At 37.0% G+C, this 17,588-nt stretch overlaps 1 protein-coding gene across 4 annotated transcripts in view; it reads left to right on the plus strand.

Annotated features, from left to right (window-relative positions):
• The window catches only part of WDR7 (WD repeat domain 7), a 412,772-nt gene that overhangs the window by 110,687 nt on the left and 284,497 nt on the right, over nt 1-17,588 (plus strand). For all 4 annotated transcript variants that reach the window (XM_049901825.1, XM_049901822.1, XM_049901823.1 and 1 more), the window contains 2 exons: nt 280-1,049; nt 2,767-2,855. In XM_049901825.1, coding sequence (XP_049757782.1) covers nt 280-1,049; nt 2,767-2,855 — 859 coding nt within the window. The remainder of the gene's footprint in view (nt 1-279; nt 1,050-2,766; nt 2,856-17,588) is intronic.

The raw sequence follows: 17,588 nt of genomic DNA on the forward strand, positions 1-17,588 counted from the left end.
AAAAACCTGCTGCTGTTGAGTTGATTCTGACTCATAACAACCCTATAGGACAGAGTAGAACTGCCCCATAGGGTTTCCAAAGAACGGCTGGTAGATTTGAACTGCTGACCTTTTGATTAGCAGCCAAAGCTTTTACCCACTGCACCAACAGGGTTCCCTAGGTCCCTATAAGGACAGCTGAGTAAGTATTTTAATTCCTTTGGCTATTTATTGTTCATTATTAAGTTATGATATTAAAAACTTTTAATTATAACCATCTTTTAAAACTATTTATTGCAGGGGAATTTACCTAAATATTCTCATAATTCCCTGATGGTTCAAGCAATAAAGACAAACCTAACAGACCCGGACATACATGTGCTCTTTTTTGACGTGGAAGCCTTGATTATCCAACTCCTGACTGAAGAAGCCTCTAGGCCGAATACTGCGCTTATTTCCCCAGAGAATTTGCAAAAAGCATCTGGCAGCTCAGACAAAGGGGGCTCCTTTCTCACTGGAAAACGAGCAGCAGTCCTCTTCCAACAAGTGAAAGAAACTATCAAAGAGAACATAAAGGAGCATCTCCTTGATGATGAAGAGGACGATGAAGAGTTAATGAGGCAGAGAAGGGACGAAAGTGATCCTGAATATCGGGCCAGCAAATCGAAGCCATTGACCCTATTAGAATATAACTTAACTATGGACACTGCAAAATTGTTCATGTCCTGTCTTCACGCCTGGGGTCTGAATGAAGTCCTGGATGAAGTCTGTCTTGATCGCCTTGGGATGCTGAAACCCCATTGCACAGTGTCATTTGGGCTCTTGTCGAGAGGAGGCCACATGTCACTGATGCTGCCTGGTTATAATCAGGCTTCCTGTACACTGTCCCACGGGAAAGCAGACGTAGGAAGGAAGCTGCTAGCAACCGAAGGAGTAGGAAGGGGAACTTACGGAGTGTCCCGAGCCGTCACCACACAACATCTCCTATCTATCATATCTTTGGCAAATACCTTAATGAGTATGACCAATGCAACCTTTATTGGTGAGCATATGAAGAAGGGCCCTACCAGGTATGACAACGACAGTTTGATTTCTGACGCTTTTAAAAAAAGAAACTGGTTTTATTTTTGTCCCTGCTTATTACTTTTTTTTGGCTGTACAGAGTTTATTCATTTAATGTCATTTCAGTGTTTACCCTTTACATTTTGAAACACAGTTAGATCTCCAGTATGAATGATTGAAAACGTAATAAAATTACACATTTTTATCTATACGCAGGCATATTTAGTAGCTATTAAAAAAAAGTTTGGAATCAGAGTAGTAGGTCACAGTTTAGCTTTAACAAATGAGCTAGTGCTTGAGTAATTATGATCCTAGAGTTGTATCTACTTAAAGTTTCCACTAATATTCTATTTAGAATGTGTATTTGGTTAAAATGCTTTGCCTCATTGTGACCCATGATATGTGTTTAGTGACTGGCTTCAGAATTTTATGAAAAGTACAGCCAGAATCTTTCAGTGGGGGTAGTAAATGTTCTTATACCAAGCCAAAGCCAAACCAGTTGTTGTTGAGTCGATTCCATCTCATGGCACCCTCATGTATTGCAGAGTGGAACTGCACTCCATAGGCTTTTCACGGCTGTGGCCTTTTGGAAGCAGATCTCCAGGCCTTTCTTCTGAGGTACCTCTGGGTGGGTTTGAACCAACAGCTTTTCAGTTAGTAGCCATGTGCTTAATTGTTTGTGCCGCCCAGAATACTTAGCTTGAGTTGCAATTTTTCTCAAGTCAAGAAGATAACTTTTTAAGCCCTGATTTTATTATACCCTGTTGAGATTTGAGGATATCAAGATTTTTTTTTAATCTAGCAAATACTTATATAGCACTTAGTTTGTGTAAGGCTCTGTTCTGAGCACTTTACAAATGTTATCTGACGCTCTTAACCCTATATGGTAGGTACTTTTATTGTTCCTTTTTTACAGATAAGAAAACTGAGGCACAGAAAGGTGAAGCAATTTGCCCAAAGTCAAACTGCTAGTAAATGGTAGAACCAGAATTCAAATTGAGACAGTCTGCCTCTAAAGTCCCTGGTACACTTAACCCTTAATGCTTCAGTGCATGTCTACAATTTCTTAATGTCTTATTACCTTTTTCAAGGAGTCCCTGGGTGGCACAAGTGGTTAACTGCTCAACTACTAGCTGGTGGCTGGGGGTTTGAACCCACCCAGAGGTGCCTCAGAAGGCAGGCCTGACGTTCTGCCTCCAGAAGGTCATAGCCTTGAAAACCCTGTGGAGTACACAAGGGGTCTCCATGAGCAGAAATCAGCTCCGAGGCAACTAACAGCAACAAACTTTTTCAGATTTTAGGGCTGAATATTCTAGAGCTCAATTTATTGACCCATGAATTCGTTTGGACCAGTGATACAGGGAAAGTTGGAATCTCAGAATACTAATATTGAGGAATGAAAGACTCTAGCTATGATATTTATCTGTCGTTTATAGTACTTTGAAGTGCTTATAAATATTTCTTAAACTAGCATCAAACATAAATTGTAGATATAAAATTTTCACTTGCTACTTGTTTGTCATTTAATTATATCATTTAATTGTTTTACTCTATTACAGTTTGAAGTAGAAAGTGTTAATAGATACAAAACAAAAAAGAATACTATCCTTTTGAAACAGTAAATTGAAGATGTCCTGTTTTTGTATCTTTTGCAATTCATTTGGAACTAGGAAATTTAATGTGAAAATGTTTTATATATATATATATCTTTTTCTTTTTTTTAAGGCCACCTAGACCAAGCACCCCAGAGCTTTCTAAGGCAAGGGGTTCCCCTCCATCTTCCAGTAATATTGTTCAAGGACAGATTAAACAAGGTAAAATGAAATCTTACTAAGTAACTGATGTGGCGTTTCAGTTGTAGAAATTGAGTAGGCATAGCTAATGTATAATCATAATATTTTGTTTGTCTCAGATTGTTAAAAGAGAGAAAAGTTGTTATATTGCAGATGTAAATGTGGCTAATGAAGATGTCATTTAAAAATAAATCAGGTTTATTTAGAAATTGATAAATGAGCATATTTCACATAATTTTATTGTACTGTCTTTGACCTAATTTTTATATATTAGGGGCACCTTAACTTGACAACACTAGGGACTTGATTGTATGTATCTAGGATTTAAAACTGTACCTATTTTTTAACAACATTTGGGAATGTTTAAATTCATAGTTCCATGCTGTAGCTAATTTGCCATTTGCCAGTAGTTTATACATTGTGTTTCACTGGTGGAAATCCTTGTTTGCAACTATCTGTCTTTTCATTTGAATCACTATATACCCTAACTTCAGTTTATAGCTTTGTTTTTCATCATGGGATAAAAGAGAAGAAAGGTTGAGTTTCTTTCCTTATATTAAGGATCTTTTATGATCATTTTGAGACTGACAGATGAGCTGTTGGAGAGAGCGGGAGCTCCCTTCTGCTTGCAGAGCTTTCCTTCAGGCCTGGAGTTAAAGCTCAGGCTCACAGCACGTGGTGGAGAGAAATAAAGAAGTGAGCAAGAGAAGGGACTCCTTGTAAATGAGGACTTCTTAGAGTTTGTTTTTCTTTATTATCATTATTTTATTTTATTTTATTGCTGTTGTCGCTTTTGTTTTTTAATTTCCAAACCATCAAAGAGTAGTTCTGTAAGTTTTGTTAAATAAATAATAGTCCCGCAACTTGGTATCTGTACTTTTTGGCCTCTCCTAGGACAAGTGCTTTTATTTCTTTTAGCTGGTTATTTGATACTTTCTTTAATATCCTTAAATGATATGCCTGATTTTCAGTTTTAGGCACTGTCCGTTGCCTTCTCACTCTGGAAGATGATGCTGTAGCTCTTGCACTCTTTATGCCCACTTGCATCCTTTATTTCCAACCCGAGATAGTCACCTTCTCATCTTCCTGCCCTCTCATCAAAGTACATTACAAACATTTCTATCATATATGTAACTAAAAGTGGAATTTCTGGATATGTTTATCTTCAGCTTTAGTAGATACCATTAAGTTTTATTCCAAGTGAGAGACTATTGTGCACCCACCAAAATGGTTAACATGAAAAAGATGGAAAACACTAAGTGTTGGCTAGAATGTGGAACAATGAGAACTCCTACACACAACTGGTGAGATGTCTTAGCCAACACCTAATATTTTCCAGTCTTTTTCAACTTAGCCATTTTTATGTCATTTTTGTCTTTGTTCCTTTGTATGTAATGTATTTACTTTTTTTACCCTGGCTGCTTTTAAGATTTTCTCTGTATCAGTGGATTTCAGCAATTTGATTATGAGGGATCTTGTGGTATATTTTTCTTCATGTTTCTTGTGATTGGGGTTCATTGAGCTTCTTAGATCTGTGGGTTTATAGTTTTCATTAATTTTGGACCATTTATTTCTTCATATATTGTGTATGCCTTCCCCTCTTTTCTCTCTTTGTTGTTATTGTTGTTAGATGCCATTGAGTTGGTTCCAACTCACAGTGACTCTATGGGCAACAAAATCAAACACTGTCCAGTCCTGCACCATCACTCACAGTCATTGCTGTTTGAGCCCACTGTTGAAGCCATTATGTCAATCCATCTCAATGAGGGTCTTCCTCTTTTTCACTGACCCTCTACTTTACTAAGCATGATGTCATTCTCCAAGGACCGATCCCTCCTGATAACATGTCCAAAGTATGTGAGACGAAGTCTCGCCATCCTCACATCGAAGGAGCATTCTTGCAGTACTTCGTCCATGACAGATTTGCTCATTCTTCTGGCAGCCCATGGTATATTCATTGATGTTCTTTTATTTTTGGATGCTTTTCTTCTCTGTGCGTTTTGTTTTAGATAACTTGTATTGCTATGCCTTCACATTCGCTAGTTTTCTTCTGCAATTTCGAATCTGCTGTTGATTCCATCCATTGTAATTTTTCATCTCAGATATTGTAGTTTGCATCTATAGAATTTTGATTTGGGCCTTTTTTATATCTTCCATATCTCTACTTAACTTTTTGAATATACACAATACAGTTATGATAACTGCTTTAAAGTCCTTGTCTGATAATTCTGGTATCTCTGACTGTCAATTCTAAGTTGGTTTTGATTGATTCATTATTCTCCTCTTTATGAACTGTGCTTTCCTGCCTCTTTGCCTGTCTTGTCATCTTTGATTAGATGGCTTCATTTTAATTTTACCTTAATGAGTAATGGCCATTTTTGTATTCTTATAGATATTCTTGAGCTTTGTTTTAAGGACTTTGCCCAGTGCCCCGTGAACTATGAGATTTTCCAGTCTGGCTGGTGAGAACAGGCACAATTTCTGGCCTTTTGGAGAGTTCTTTCCCCAGTCTTTTGTGGTTTCCTTACACAGATATGGAAACCTTGGTGGCGTAGTGGTTAAGTGCTACAGCTGCTAACCAAAGGGTCGGCAGTTCAAATCCACCAGGCGCTCCTTGGAAACTCTATGGGGCAGTTCTCCTCCGTCCTATAGGGTCGCTATGAGTCGGAATCGACGCGAAGGCACTAGGTTCTGGGTTACACAGATACGCTGATCGGTATTCTGCTGAATACCTGAGAGAGAGCCTCTGAAGATCTCCAAGGTTTTCTCTTCTTACAACTCTGTCCTCTCTGTCCAATGAAGCCTAGCTGCCTTGGTCTCCCCAAACGCTCAGCTCTGTCTCTTCAACTCAGGAGTCTTCCAGGCTCCTCCTCGGTCCCCCTGCTCCATGTGGTTTTGCCTAGAAACTCTCTCAAGGCAATAAGCTGAGACAATCATAGGGCTCACCTTGTTTGTTTCCCATATCTTAATCCTTCTTTGCCTAATATTCAGTGGCTTGAAAACCATTGTTCTTTGTATTTTGTCTTTTTTTGTTTTTTGGTTGTTTTAGGTGCAATTATATATCTGGTTCCTTTTGCTCCATCTCGGCCAAGTAGAAGTTCCTCTCCCTTTATTTTACTTCCCTTTCCCTTCAAGCATTCTAAATATAACCTTACCTGGATAAAGTAAAAGTCCTTTATGTTGCACAGAGTTTTAATATTTTTCAGTTATCATTTCAAGGACAAATGGAAATAGACTTACATGGGTAAGTGACTTGCCTGAAGTGCAGTTAGTAATGGTGGTATGATTAAAACACAGCCAGCATCTTTTAACTCCAGATCCTATGCTTTTTGTATAATTTCATGTATTTTTTTCTTTTCTTTTTAATTCATTGAAAATATCTTCCAGGATAGGCCTTACAGATCATTTAGTTAACTTAAAGCTTCATTTAAGATTGCCTCCTGTTAGGGATATTCTTTGTTGTTATTGTTGTCATCATCATTATCATTCCTAATAGTTGATGTTGTTTCTTAGACTCCATTTTTTCCCCTCTGTAATCATAGTAGATACAAGCACCCCAGTATAATTTGTATCATTATCATGGCGTTTTACATACCCCACCCCTCTTGTGGTGTTAAATTTGTTCACCTGGTCAGGTATGAGGGTTTTAAAGTTGGAATACTTTATTATGGCTTCTCTCAGTCGGGAAAACAGTGAGAATTGAGTTTGTGTGTGTGTATATAGATATATGTTGTTGTTGTTAGGTGCTGTCGAGTCTCATAGTGACCCTGTGTAACAGTATGAAACACTGCCCAGTCCTGTACCATCCTTACAATTGTTGCTATGCTTGAACCCATTGTTGCAACCACTGTGTAAATCCACCTTGTTGAAGGTCTTCCTCTCTTTCACTGACCCTCTACTTTACCAAGCATGATGTCCTCCTCAGGGACTGATCTCTCCTGATAACACAGCCAAAATACCTGAGACAAAGTCTCACTATCCTTGCTTCTGAGGAGCTTTCTGGCTGTACTTCTTCCAAGACAGATTTGTTTGTTCTTCTGGCAGTCCATGGTATATTGAATATTCGCCACCAAAACCATGTAATTCAAAGGCATCATTTCTTCTTCAGTCTTCCTTATTCATTGTCCAGCTTTTGCTTGCATGTGCTATGATTGAAAATACCCTGGCTTGTGTCAGGTGCACCTTAGTCCTCAAAGTGACACCTTTGCTTTTTAATACTTCAAAGAGGTCTTTTGCAGCAGATTTGCTCAATGCAATACGTTGTTTGATTCCTTGACTGTTGCCTCGATGGGTGTTGATTGTGGATCCAAGTAAAATGAAATCCTTGACAACTTTAATCTTTTCTCCATTTGTCATGTTGCTTATTGGTCCAGTTGTGAGGATTTTTGTTTTCTTTATGTTGAGATGTAATCCATACTGAAGGCTGTAGTCTTTGATCTTCATCAGTAAGTGCATCAAGTCCTCTTTACTTTCAGCAAGCAAGGTTGTGTCATCTGGATATTGCAGATTGTTAATGAGTCTTCTTCCAGTTCAGATACCCTGTTCTTCTTCATATAGTCCAACTTCTTGGATTATTTGCTCGGTATACAGATTGAATAGGTATGGTGAAAAAATGCTGGCACAACTGGAAGGTTGGCGGTTCAAAACCACCAGTGGGTCCGTGGGAGAAAGATGTGGCAGTCTGCTTCCATAAAGATTTACAGCCTTGGAAACCCTATAGGGTCACTATGAGTTGGAATTGACTCAACAGCAGTGTTTTTTTTTAAATATATATATATTTTTATAAGTATGTGTGTGTGTGTATATATACATATATGTATTTTTTAAGCATTTTTTAAGACCATAACCCATCGCTATCGAGTCTATTGCTGGTCATAGAGACCCCATAGGATAGAGTAGAGCTGCCCCATAGGGTTTCCAAGGAACAGCTGGTGGATTTGAACTGCCCACCTTTCGGTTAGGAGCTGAGCTCTTAACCACTGCACCACCAGGTTTAGGAATTTCCCTTTGGAAAGCACTGATGTTTCAGTCTTATTAATGTGTATATAAAGGTCGGCAATCTCTACTGAGAGAGAGTGAGGTAGTAAAATACTTTAGGATAATATTATGAAATGCACTTTCTGTTCGAATATTGAAATGAATATATAATTATTTTTTCAAGAAATATTTGTTAGCACTTTTTGTCTCCAAACAACTCTTTTTGGGGGTCTAGAAATTTTAGAAATGTTAGTCTGATGTATGTTCTCTTGAGTAGTTTATGTCTATTATATCATACATGAATATAAATAACCAATTTAGGGTAGAAAGTGGTAAAAGATATAGACAAAGAGCTCTGAGTTCTCTGTCTACGATTCAACAGTTAGAGCTTATATGTTGTTGTTGTTAGGTGCCACTGAGTCAATTTCAACTCATAGCTGCCGTATGTGATAGAGCAGAACTGCCCCATAGCATTTTCTAGCTGTAATTTTTAAGCGAGCAGATTTCCAGGTCTTTCCTCCCACAGAGCTGGTGGATGGATTTGGAACCACTGGGTGGATATGAACCACCAACCTTTTGGTTAGCAGATGAGTGCTTATACCAGTATACCACAGAGCACTTTAGAGCATTACATAGAGCATGATATATATTCGTCTTTCTACCCTTCTTTTACATTGTTTTTCTTTTAAACACTTTCCTCCTTGTTTTCTTCTCCTGACTACCACTGCAGTGCAGACTGACTCACAAGCCATTGTTCAAGTTGGACTGCATACATGAATATGCTCTTTCCAATAAACTGTCACTTACATGTTGGCTAATACTTGTTCAGCTGCAAAGTAATCTATATGGAGTAAAGATTTTAGCTGGGAGTTGGACTTTTTGGACATTTGGGTGTTTAGCTTATATACTTTCCCGTAAACAATATCAGGGCATTTTATTGGAAAATAATTTCTTCATAAGAGGATTATTTTGTTTAACAGTGGATTTGCCAATTCAATGTTTGCCAGTAATTAACATTTACTGACAGTCCATGTATTTTTTTGTTAGAGATATTTATTTATTAGATACTTGATTTTGCAGTTTATGAAACATTTCATTTGAGAGAGGGATCAGAAATGTCAGCCAAATTTTTGTTCATGGTAATATAGCCCTAAATCTGCCTGTGGCTTTAGGCTTTTCTATGTCTGACATACAGTAGTTCTCTTGATTTGTTTAATAATTTCATGACATAATTCTTCGATCTGTGTCTCTAGTGCCTATCTTGATTGTAACCATTTTTTAATGTTTATGTAGTTGTATGTTTATTTAGTGTTAGGTATACAGTCAGGTCTAAGCAACATAAAGATTTGAAGTTATGTTACATTATTTGTAATTTTGTTTTTCAGAGATGGGTTTAACCTAGGTTATCTAAACTCGGAAGTATGAGGCAGTCATTGTTAATTTATCTCAGGAATCATTTACATAAATTAACCAATAATTTCTTACTATTCTTTTCTAGAATCTATTGCTACACATTTTAACTTGGAGGCCATGCCTCAAGTCCCTTTATGGGTCTGAGAACCCCTTAAAATTTCCTTTGTTTTAACTTAATGTACCTTTTTTTTTTAAAGTTTGACTATAACTTTGATCAGTTTTGGAAGCTCAAAGCGTGGGAATATTTTTATGTTTTGTTCACTGATTTATCACAAGTGCTTAGAACAGTGGCTGATAGATAGAAGGAGCTCAGTAAATATTTACTGAATGATTGAACCTATAGATAGTCTCTCTTTGTGCTCCTAGAGTCAGTTTGTCAATAAGTAGGTGCTGAGGTGATAAGGGTTGATAAAACGAATCCCTGCCCTCAAGGCTTTTATGTCTAGTGGAGATCTGTAAGAGTGTAATTTATAATAATATTTTAATTAGTTGTTTGCTTGTTTTTCCTACTAGACAGTACCTTGAGAGCAGGTACTGTGTCTTTTTGTGTTTTTATTTGCTTAGCCCAATACATGGCACAGAGTAGGCACTTATTAAGTGTTAATTAAATGAAGTAGAAAACCTTTATATACCTAATTCAAGTTAGTGTTTATGTTATAAATTTCTCTTTTATTATAGTGACCTCTATCCACTGTTTCTTGGCCTTAGGGAAACACATTTATTTATTCTGAGTATGTTACTAATGAGAGGGGGTCCCAGGGTGGCACAGATGGTTAAGCACTCAACTACTAGCTGAAAGATTGGTGGTTCAAACCCACCTGAGGCACCTCGGAAGACAAGCCTGACAGCCTGCTTCTGAAAGGTCACGGCCTTGAAAACCTTATGGAGCAGTTCTCCTCTGCATACATGGGGGTCACCATGAGTTGGAATCAACTGAATGGCAGCAAACAACAAGAGTAATAGGGGAGACCTTTTACAGAAGGTTTTCTTTAACTCCGTGGCTGGAGTTTAAGGTGAAACTATCATCACATTTGTACTTACTCCAATCCTAATATAATCCAGTGGTGCTGTAGAGGTTGGAAGTAGTGTTACTCTATTTTTCAAATATTATCAGCAGTCACTTTTGTAATGTTGCCTTGGTAGATGTTTGTCTGTTTATCCGAATGCTGTCCTGCACTGTTTAATTCATCCTGCCTTCTGTTGTCTGGAACTTTGTGCTCCTCCATTGTACTTAACTGTTTGAGCTCTTCTTTTACAGTGTTTTAAGGATTTTTTTTTTCTAATAATGTTTGCTAGTATATTTCTATATTGCTTTTAAATGTGTTAGATACTGTTCCAGATGTAAATGAAAGGGTCTAGATTATTAAAGGTTGGCAGTTCGAATCCACCAGGCGCTTCTTGGAAACTCTATGGGGCAGTTCTACGCTGTCCTATAGGGTTGCTATGAGTCGGAATTGACTTGATGGCAATGGGTTTGGTTTTTTTTTTAGATTATTAATGAATCTATCACTTAAATAAGGTTTTCATATTTTTTGTGTATCAGCACTATGATGAATGATATGAATAAATTTATCTCATGAATAAATGATTTACTGAGTACACACCACTCACTTTCCTCTGTTTTTCACTTACTCCCCACAACAACCCACCTTAACAAGTTTGGCCACATTACCCAAGAACATTGTAGTGACCTCCTAGAACAGGGGTTTGTTTATGATATGCATTGTGTACAGAAATACTAATTGATGAAGTTCCACAAAAAACTTTACCTGGGTGTAAGTAGTACTTTTGAAATTCTCATAATTGCTGATACAGTTGCTTTTTTTGTTACTCCGTTTCAAAATGCACGAACATATTATTTATATGGCATGTACTTATTTTCTCTGTGTAGTTTCTTCTAACATTACTACTAACCAACAATTTAATTAGTTACGTTTCACTTCATTAATTGTACTTCAGGAAAAAGAGTGTCATTGGACTTCTTAATAGTAATCCGGAGCTACAGGATACTGGAGTAGGTCCTTAAAAACACTGAGGGAAGGTGATCTTTTGATTTTAGAGTTCTTAAACCAAACTATCAATCAAATATAAAAAGGCAGAGTAAAAAGATAGTAAATTTCTGTAAAAGTGATGAAAAAATTTGGAAACACGAAACCAAACCCATTGTCATCAAGTCAATTCCCACTCATAGTGACCCTATAGGACAGAGTAGAACTGCCCCATAGAGTTTCCAAGGAACAGCTGGTGGATTTTGGTTAGAAGCTAAATTCTTAACCACTGCGCCACCGGTAATTGATGTCAGTGAATTATACAAGGACAAATGGTTGAAATGACAAAAGGTATATATATACCCATTGCCATCGAGTCGATTCGGACTCATAGTGACCCTGTAGGACAGAGTAGAACTACCCCATATGGTTTTCAAGGAGCAGCTGGTGGATTCAAACTGCTGACCTTTTGGTTAGCAGCCAAGCTCTTAACCACTGTGCCACCAGGGCTCCATATATGTATGTATATGTGTATGTATATATATATATATATATGTATATGTATAAAACCCACCGCCGTAGAGTCGATTTCAACTCATAGCGACCCTACAGGGCAGAGTAGAACTGCCCCGTAGAGTTTCCAAGGAGCGTCTGGCGGATTTGAACTGCCGACCTCTTGGTTAGCAGCCATAGCATTTAACCACTGTGCCACCATGTGTATGTATATGTATGTATTTACCACACTTATAAAAAGGTAGAATAATGACATTTTCAGCCATGTAAGATCTCAAAAAATTACTATATTGTATACCTTTCTTCATCAAGATACTGAAAGATGTCCTTCATCAAAGTAAACCAGCAAACCAGGCAAAAAGAAAAAGAGCTGGCATCCAGGAGACTGGGCAGCTCATTCAGGAGAGCAGGCAGAGGGGATTTGCAGGATGATGGTGGAGGGAAGTCTCCATGGCAGCCATGCAGCAAGTGGGGCAGGGTGTGAGGGGGCTTCCAGAGGGATGGTTCTGGGAAAAATGAAACTGGCATGTGGAAAATCATTTAGAGGACAGATTTAAGAAGAAGAATTAGGAACATGGAAAACAATGCAAATAAAAAAGATAATTTTTAAATTAAAAAAAAAAATGAACAAGTTGTCTAAGGAAGGAAATGTGATCTTAGTAAGCTACTTGGATCAACTTTGAACAGAATTCATAGAGAGATAATAGAAACAATTAGCATTGATATAAAAAAGTATGATGTAACTATTTTGGAAAGTTGATGGTAAAGGAAAGGATAATGGTTAGGAGATGGTGGTTTGTCAAAGCCAAATCCTCATCTTCCACAATATTGGTAGAGACCCAGTAGCTAAGGTCTGTCTTTGGTAATCAAGAAATTGTAGTATTAGCATGTTATTTAGTAATATGGTAGTAAATGCTGGAAGAAATAGCTAAAAAATTGAAAATGTTTGCCTCTCAGAGCCAGACGTGGGTGTGAGGGGGAGGAATCCCATTTTTCAAAATGAGCTTTTCTGTACTGTCCGAGTTATTAATCTGTGTGCCTGTCTTGTTGCCCTGAAAAATATGGGCTCAGCTTGGGTTCATGTTGTTGGACCACCCTTCTGTTGGCCATATTAAAATATTCTTAATTAAGGTACAGTGCCATCTTATATAATAATTAAATAGCTATCTAATCAGGCATATTTTGCAGATGGATCCAAGGGATTTAGTTTTTTGATTATTTTTATTTTTTTATTATGCTTTAGATGAAGGCTTAGAGAACAAAATAGTTTCTCATCATTTAGTACACACATTGTTGTATGACATTGGTTAACAACCCCACGACATTTTAACACTCTCACTTCTTAACCATGGGTTCCCTATTACCAGCTTTCCTGTTCCCTCCTGCCCCAGGGCTGGTGTGCCCCTTTAGTCTTGTTTTGTTCCATGGGCCTGTTCAATCTTTGGCTGAAGGGTGAACCTCAGGGGTGACCTCATTACTGAGCTGAAAGGGTGCCTGGGGGCCATGCTCTCAGGGATTCTCCAGCCTCTGTCAGGCCAGCAAGTCTGGTCTTCCCTTTTGAGTTATAATTTTGTTCTACATTTTTCTCCAGCTCTGTCCAGGACCCTCTATTGTGATCCCTGTCAGAGCAGTCAGTGGTGGTAGCTGGGCACAATCTAGTTGTACTGGACTCAGTCTGGTAGAGGCTGTGGTAGATGTTGTCTGTTAGTCCTTTGGACTAATTTTTGCCTTGTGTCTTTAATTTTCTTCATTCTTCCTTGCTCCTGAGGCAGTAAGACCAGTGGAGTATCCTAGATGGCCGCTCACAGGCTTTTAAAACCCCAGACGCTACTCACCGAAGTAGAATGTAGAACATTTTCTTTATAAACTGTGTTTTGCCAACTGAGCTAGATGTTCCCCAAGACCATGATTCCCACAGCCCTCAGCCCAGCAATTTGGTCCCTCAGGGAGTTTGGATGTGTCTATGGCACTTCCATGACCTTGCCTTGTAGTGGTTGTGCCGGCTTCCCCAGTGCTGTGTACTTTCTTAGCCTTCACCAAAGTTACCACTTATCTATTCAGTGTTTTTGCATTCCTACCCCTCCCCTCCCTCGTAACCATCTGAAATTGTTTCTTTTTGTATGTAAACCTATTCATGAGTTTTTATAGTAGTGGTCTTGTTCAATGTTGTAATTGACTTATTTCACTCAGTATAATGCCCTCCAGATTCATCCATGTTATGAGATGCTTTACAGATGCGTCGTTGTTCTCTACTGTTGCGTATACTCCATTGTGTGTATGTACAACGGTTTGTTTATCCATTCATCTGTTGATGGATATCTAGGTTGTTTCCATCTTTTTGCTATCGTGAACAATGCAGCAGTAAACCTGTGTGTGCGAATGTCTATTCTTATGACGACTCTTATTTCTCTAGGGTATGTTCCTAGGAGTGGGATTGCTGGATCCCATGGTATTTCTATTTCTAGCTTTCAAAGGAAACACCATATCGTTTTCCAAAATGGTTGTATCATTTTGCATTCCCATCAGCAGTGCATAAGAGCCCAAGGGATTTAATTTTTGAAATAGACATAGGACTCTACATTAAGGCATTTCATCTTTATCTGGGTCCAGTGGTATGGTACTACGGGACAGCATTATAATGGGGTTTGTAGATGTAGTCCTCATGATTACTGGACACATATTCATGTACTCACACACACACATTTATACATACAAGTTATAAAGCTTCCTTTCTTTAGAAAACAATTACGAGTGTATTTGTTTTCTAGCTTTCTGGTCATTATAATGTTAGAATTATTGATATAGCTTTTTACCAACTTCTTCTCAGCATTAGAAAATGTCATTGAAGCGGGAATTTTTCGGATAACAAAATGAAGAAGAATTAGCTTTCTTGCCAAGTTTGCATTCATAGCAGTGTCACTGCACCAGTTGTGACAATTGTAGAACGCGTTGGAGACACGATATGTTCTGATTAATCCAACAGGATGTTGCATTATCTACTTGCAGGCTTTAAAAAAAGAGATAATGAAAGCAGAATTAAGGATTTATCCTAATGGTTCATTGACTTAACAGGTGATTAGAATGCCTATCTACCAAAGATGTAAAAATGTAGTCATAAAGGAAGTTTATACAAAGGCAAACGCTGCACCAAGATTTCTGTGCTAGACAGAATGCCCAGTGTCCAAAAGCTCTATATTAAGTCAGTGGCGTTTGGCTCTACAAAGTTTATTTTGTTTCTAATTTTTTTATGTTTTCTCTTCCTCCTCTTTTTTCTCTTCCCTCCCGACTCCTCCTGTAGCATCATGGTTACCATGTAATAGTTTAGATAAAGTGATTCATCTTTAAATACTTTAATTCATTTTTTTAGTGTTAAACTTTGAAAAAATTTCTTTAAGCATTGCTTTTGTGTTTTCTGGTTTCTTTTTCCTCTGAAAAATGTATCGAAAAGACTGTTTGTATTTATGTACCACAAGGCTAATGACGTTTACACAAATACGTTGAGAGTACTTGGTTCCTAGTTTTATTTTATGTCCTGTATATGTTTATAATATCACAATGGCAGTAAGGAAAAATGGAGTTTAGAATCAGATTTCAAAAGAAGACTGAAATATATTTGTTCAAAAATAGAAACTATGGATGTTGTAACATTGAGTCCACATGTATATGCCATTTAAAGGGAAGCCAGAGCATATGTGTGCCTATATACGTTGCCACACAAGTTCGTTTATCTTCATCTATCTTTTCATGTGAGGGTAAGCCATTGAAGAGGCTCTCAGCCGCAAAATTACTTAACGGACCTTCCCAGGTAAAATCATAGAACTTCTGTCAGTTTTATCACCATTTTGAAGCTGTGCTAAAACTGTTTTCACTTATATTTTACTAATCTTTAATAAAAGAAACAGATCGATGGTTGATAGGGCAGTTCTTCTGTTTTAAGAAATCAAATGCTTGATTATGTTTTGTGGTGTATATCTTCAATATTCAGTGCTACTCATAACTTTCCAGGTTTATTATTTGTCATTAAATCTTGAGCTTTTCTTTTTGAAAGTGGTGTTTTTTCCTCCTAATTTTCTGTTGCTGATTTTTCTATACTTGGACAATTGTAAAAGCTAGAGCAGAGTGAAATTTCAGTATTCTTGATGGATTATGAAGGTACTTCTAGATTCTGCAGTTATGCTTGTGTGAAGTGGCCTAAAGGAATTACTATTTGGTAGCAATGAGGAAGTTTTTAAATCATAGTAAATGTGATTTCTTGATTTCTACTATAATATTTTTCTTGATTTTCAGTGCTCGCAGAATTTACTAAAGGACAAGTATAAATGGCTTTTTCCTTATAAAAGAGCATTTAAACATGATTTGAAAAATATAACAGTATCTTTTTTTTTCCTTTAAAAATAAAGTTACAGGTGTTGAACATTATTCTGTTAGGATATATCATGCTTACGCTATCACTTTCACCAGTAGCATTTCTAGTTTTCTTTTAGACTTTTGGCTTATATACTACATCTGTGGTTTAATTCCGCTACTTATTCTACCTGGCTAGGGTAGGTATCACTTCACTACTAAATTTTACTCATTTATATTGAATTTCCTCACCCTCTTTTTCTAGTGTCCATTAAGAATTAAGGATAAAATCAGGCAGAATTAATATGGCCTTTCCAGGGACAAAATAATTTCTCTCTTTGTAAGTGAAATTATAGAAAAGTCCCAGCTGTTAGAAGCTACCAGAGGTACTTTCTCAACACTTTTGGTGGCATGAAATCTGAAACATGAAAACTTACTCCTCACCATCGAGGCTTACCAACTTTTTTATGGGCAGGTGAATACATTTTAGGCTTGTAATAACTGAATTTGTAATTAAAAGTGTTAAAACATGAAAAGTAAAATTAGTCAATGAAATGTGGGAGTACTTGGTATTTCTTTGCAAGGAGACTTTACAGTTGAATTTTTAGGTCTTATGACATATACAATTAAGAGCAGCCCTACTCCTTGCATAAGCATTATATGAAATAATGAATTATGAAATATAAGTTGTAATTTTATTGACATATAAAATTTTGAAACAATTGTAACTTTATAAAGAACAAAGTTGGTCTTTGTAATGAAACAAATTAAAATTCCACAGATGAAACTTTCGTGTGTGCAAGATGTGCTTCTTAGGGTCTCTGGAACTGGATTTTCTTTTTGGTTACTGTTCAGGGACTTCTTTTAGTTCCACTGTGTGCCTCACACGTGCCTGATTGACATTATGATGCATTCGTGTGGAAATTATGAAAAAGTTGTTTTCATGCAGCTGTCCTATAGTTACAAAAGAACTTCACTGCATGAAAACCAAACATATCATTCAGCAGACAATGCTTAATCTGTTCAGGAGCCCAAACCTATTGCTGTTCAATGACAGAAGACAGGAGAGGGATTAATTTGAAGATGCTTGTGCATGACATATGGTAATTTCTCCATAGGAAGGAAGTGTCAAATGGTGACCTCTAAATCTTAACATTGACCTCCAGTTGTAGAATGTGTGTGCCATACGGCCCTTTTGCCTTTTCATATGATAATTTAAGCTGAAACATTTTCTTGGTAACATAACTTTTTGTTTTGGTTTGGTACATTTATTCTGTAAGAATTATAAAACTCCCAATAATTATTTTTAGAATATAAAGCATTTGCATCATAAAAATACTTTTCGAATTTCAAAGAACGAAGCTGTGTTAGAATTCTAACAAGAGCTAAGCATGCTATATATATTCTTTACAAGTTGGTGTATTTTAATTTTTACAAAATGAATGTAAAAAATTGAAATCATCTCAGCAGATATTTAAAATTAATTTACATATAATTTTAGAAAATAGATAATTAGAAA

Source organism: Elephas maximus, chromosome 11 (genome assembly GCF_024166365.1).
Source record: "Elephas maximus indicus isolate mEleMax1 chromosome 11, mEleMax1 primary haplotype, whole genome shotgun sequence".
NCBI classification, from domain to species: Eukaryota; Metazoa; Chordata; class Mammalia; order Proboscidea; family Elephantidae; genus Elephas; species Elephas maximus.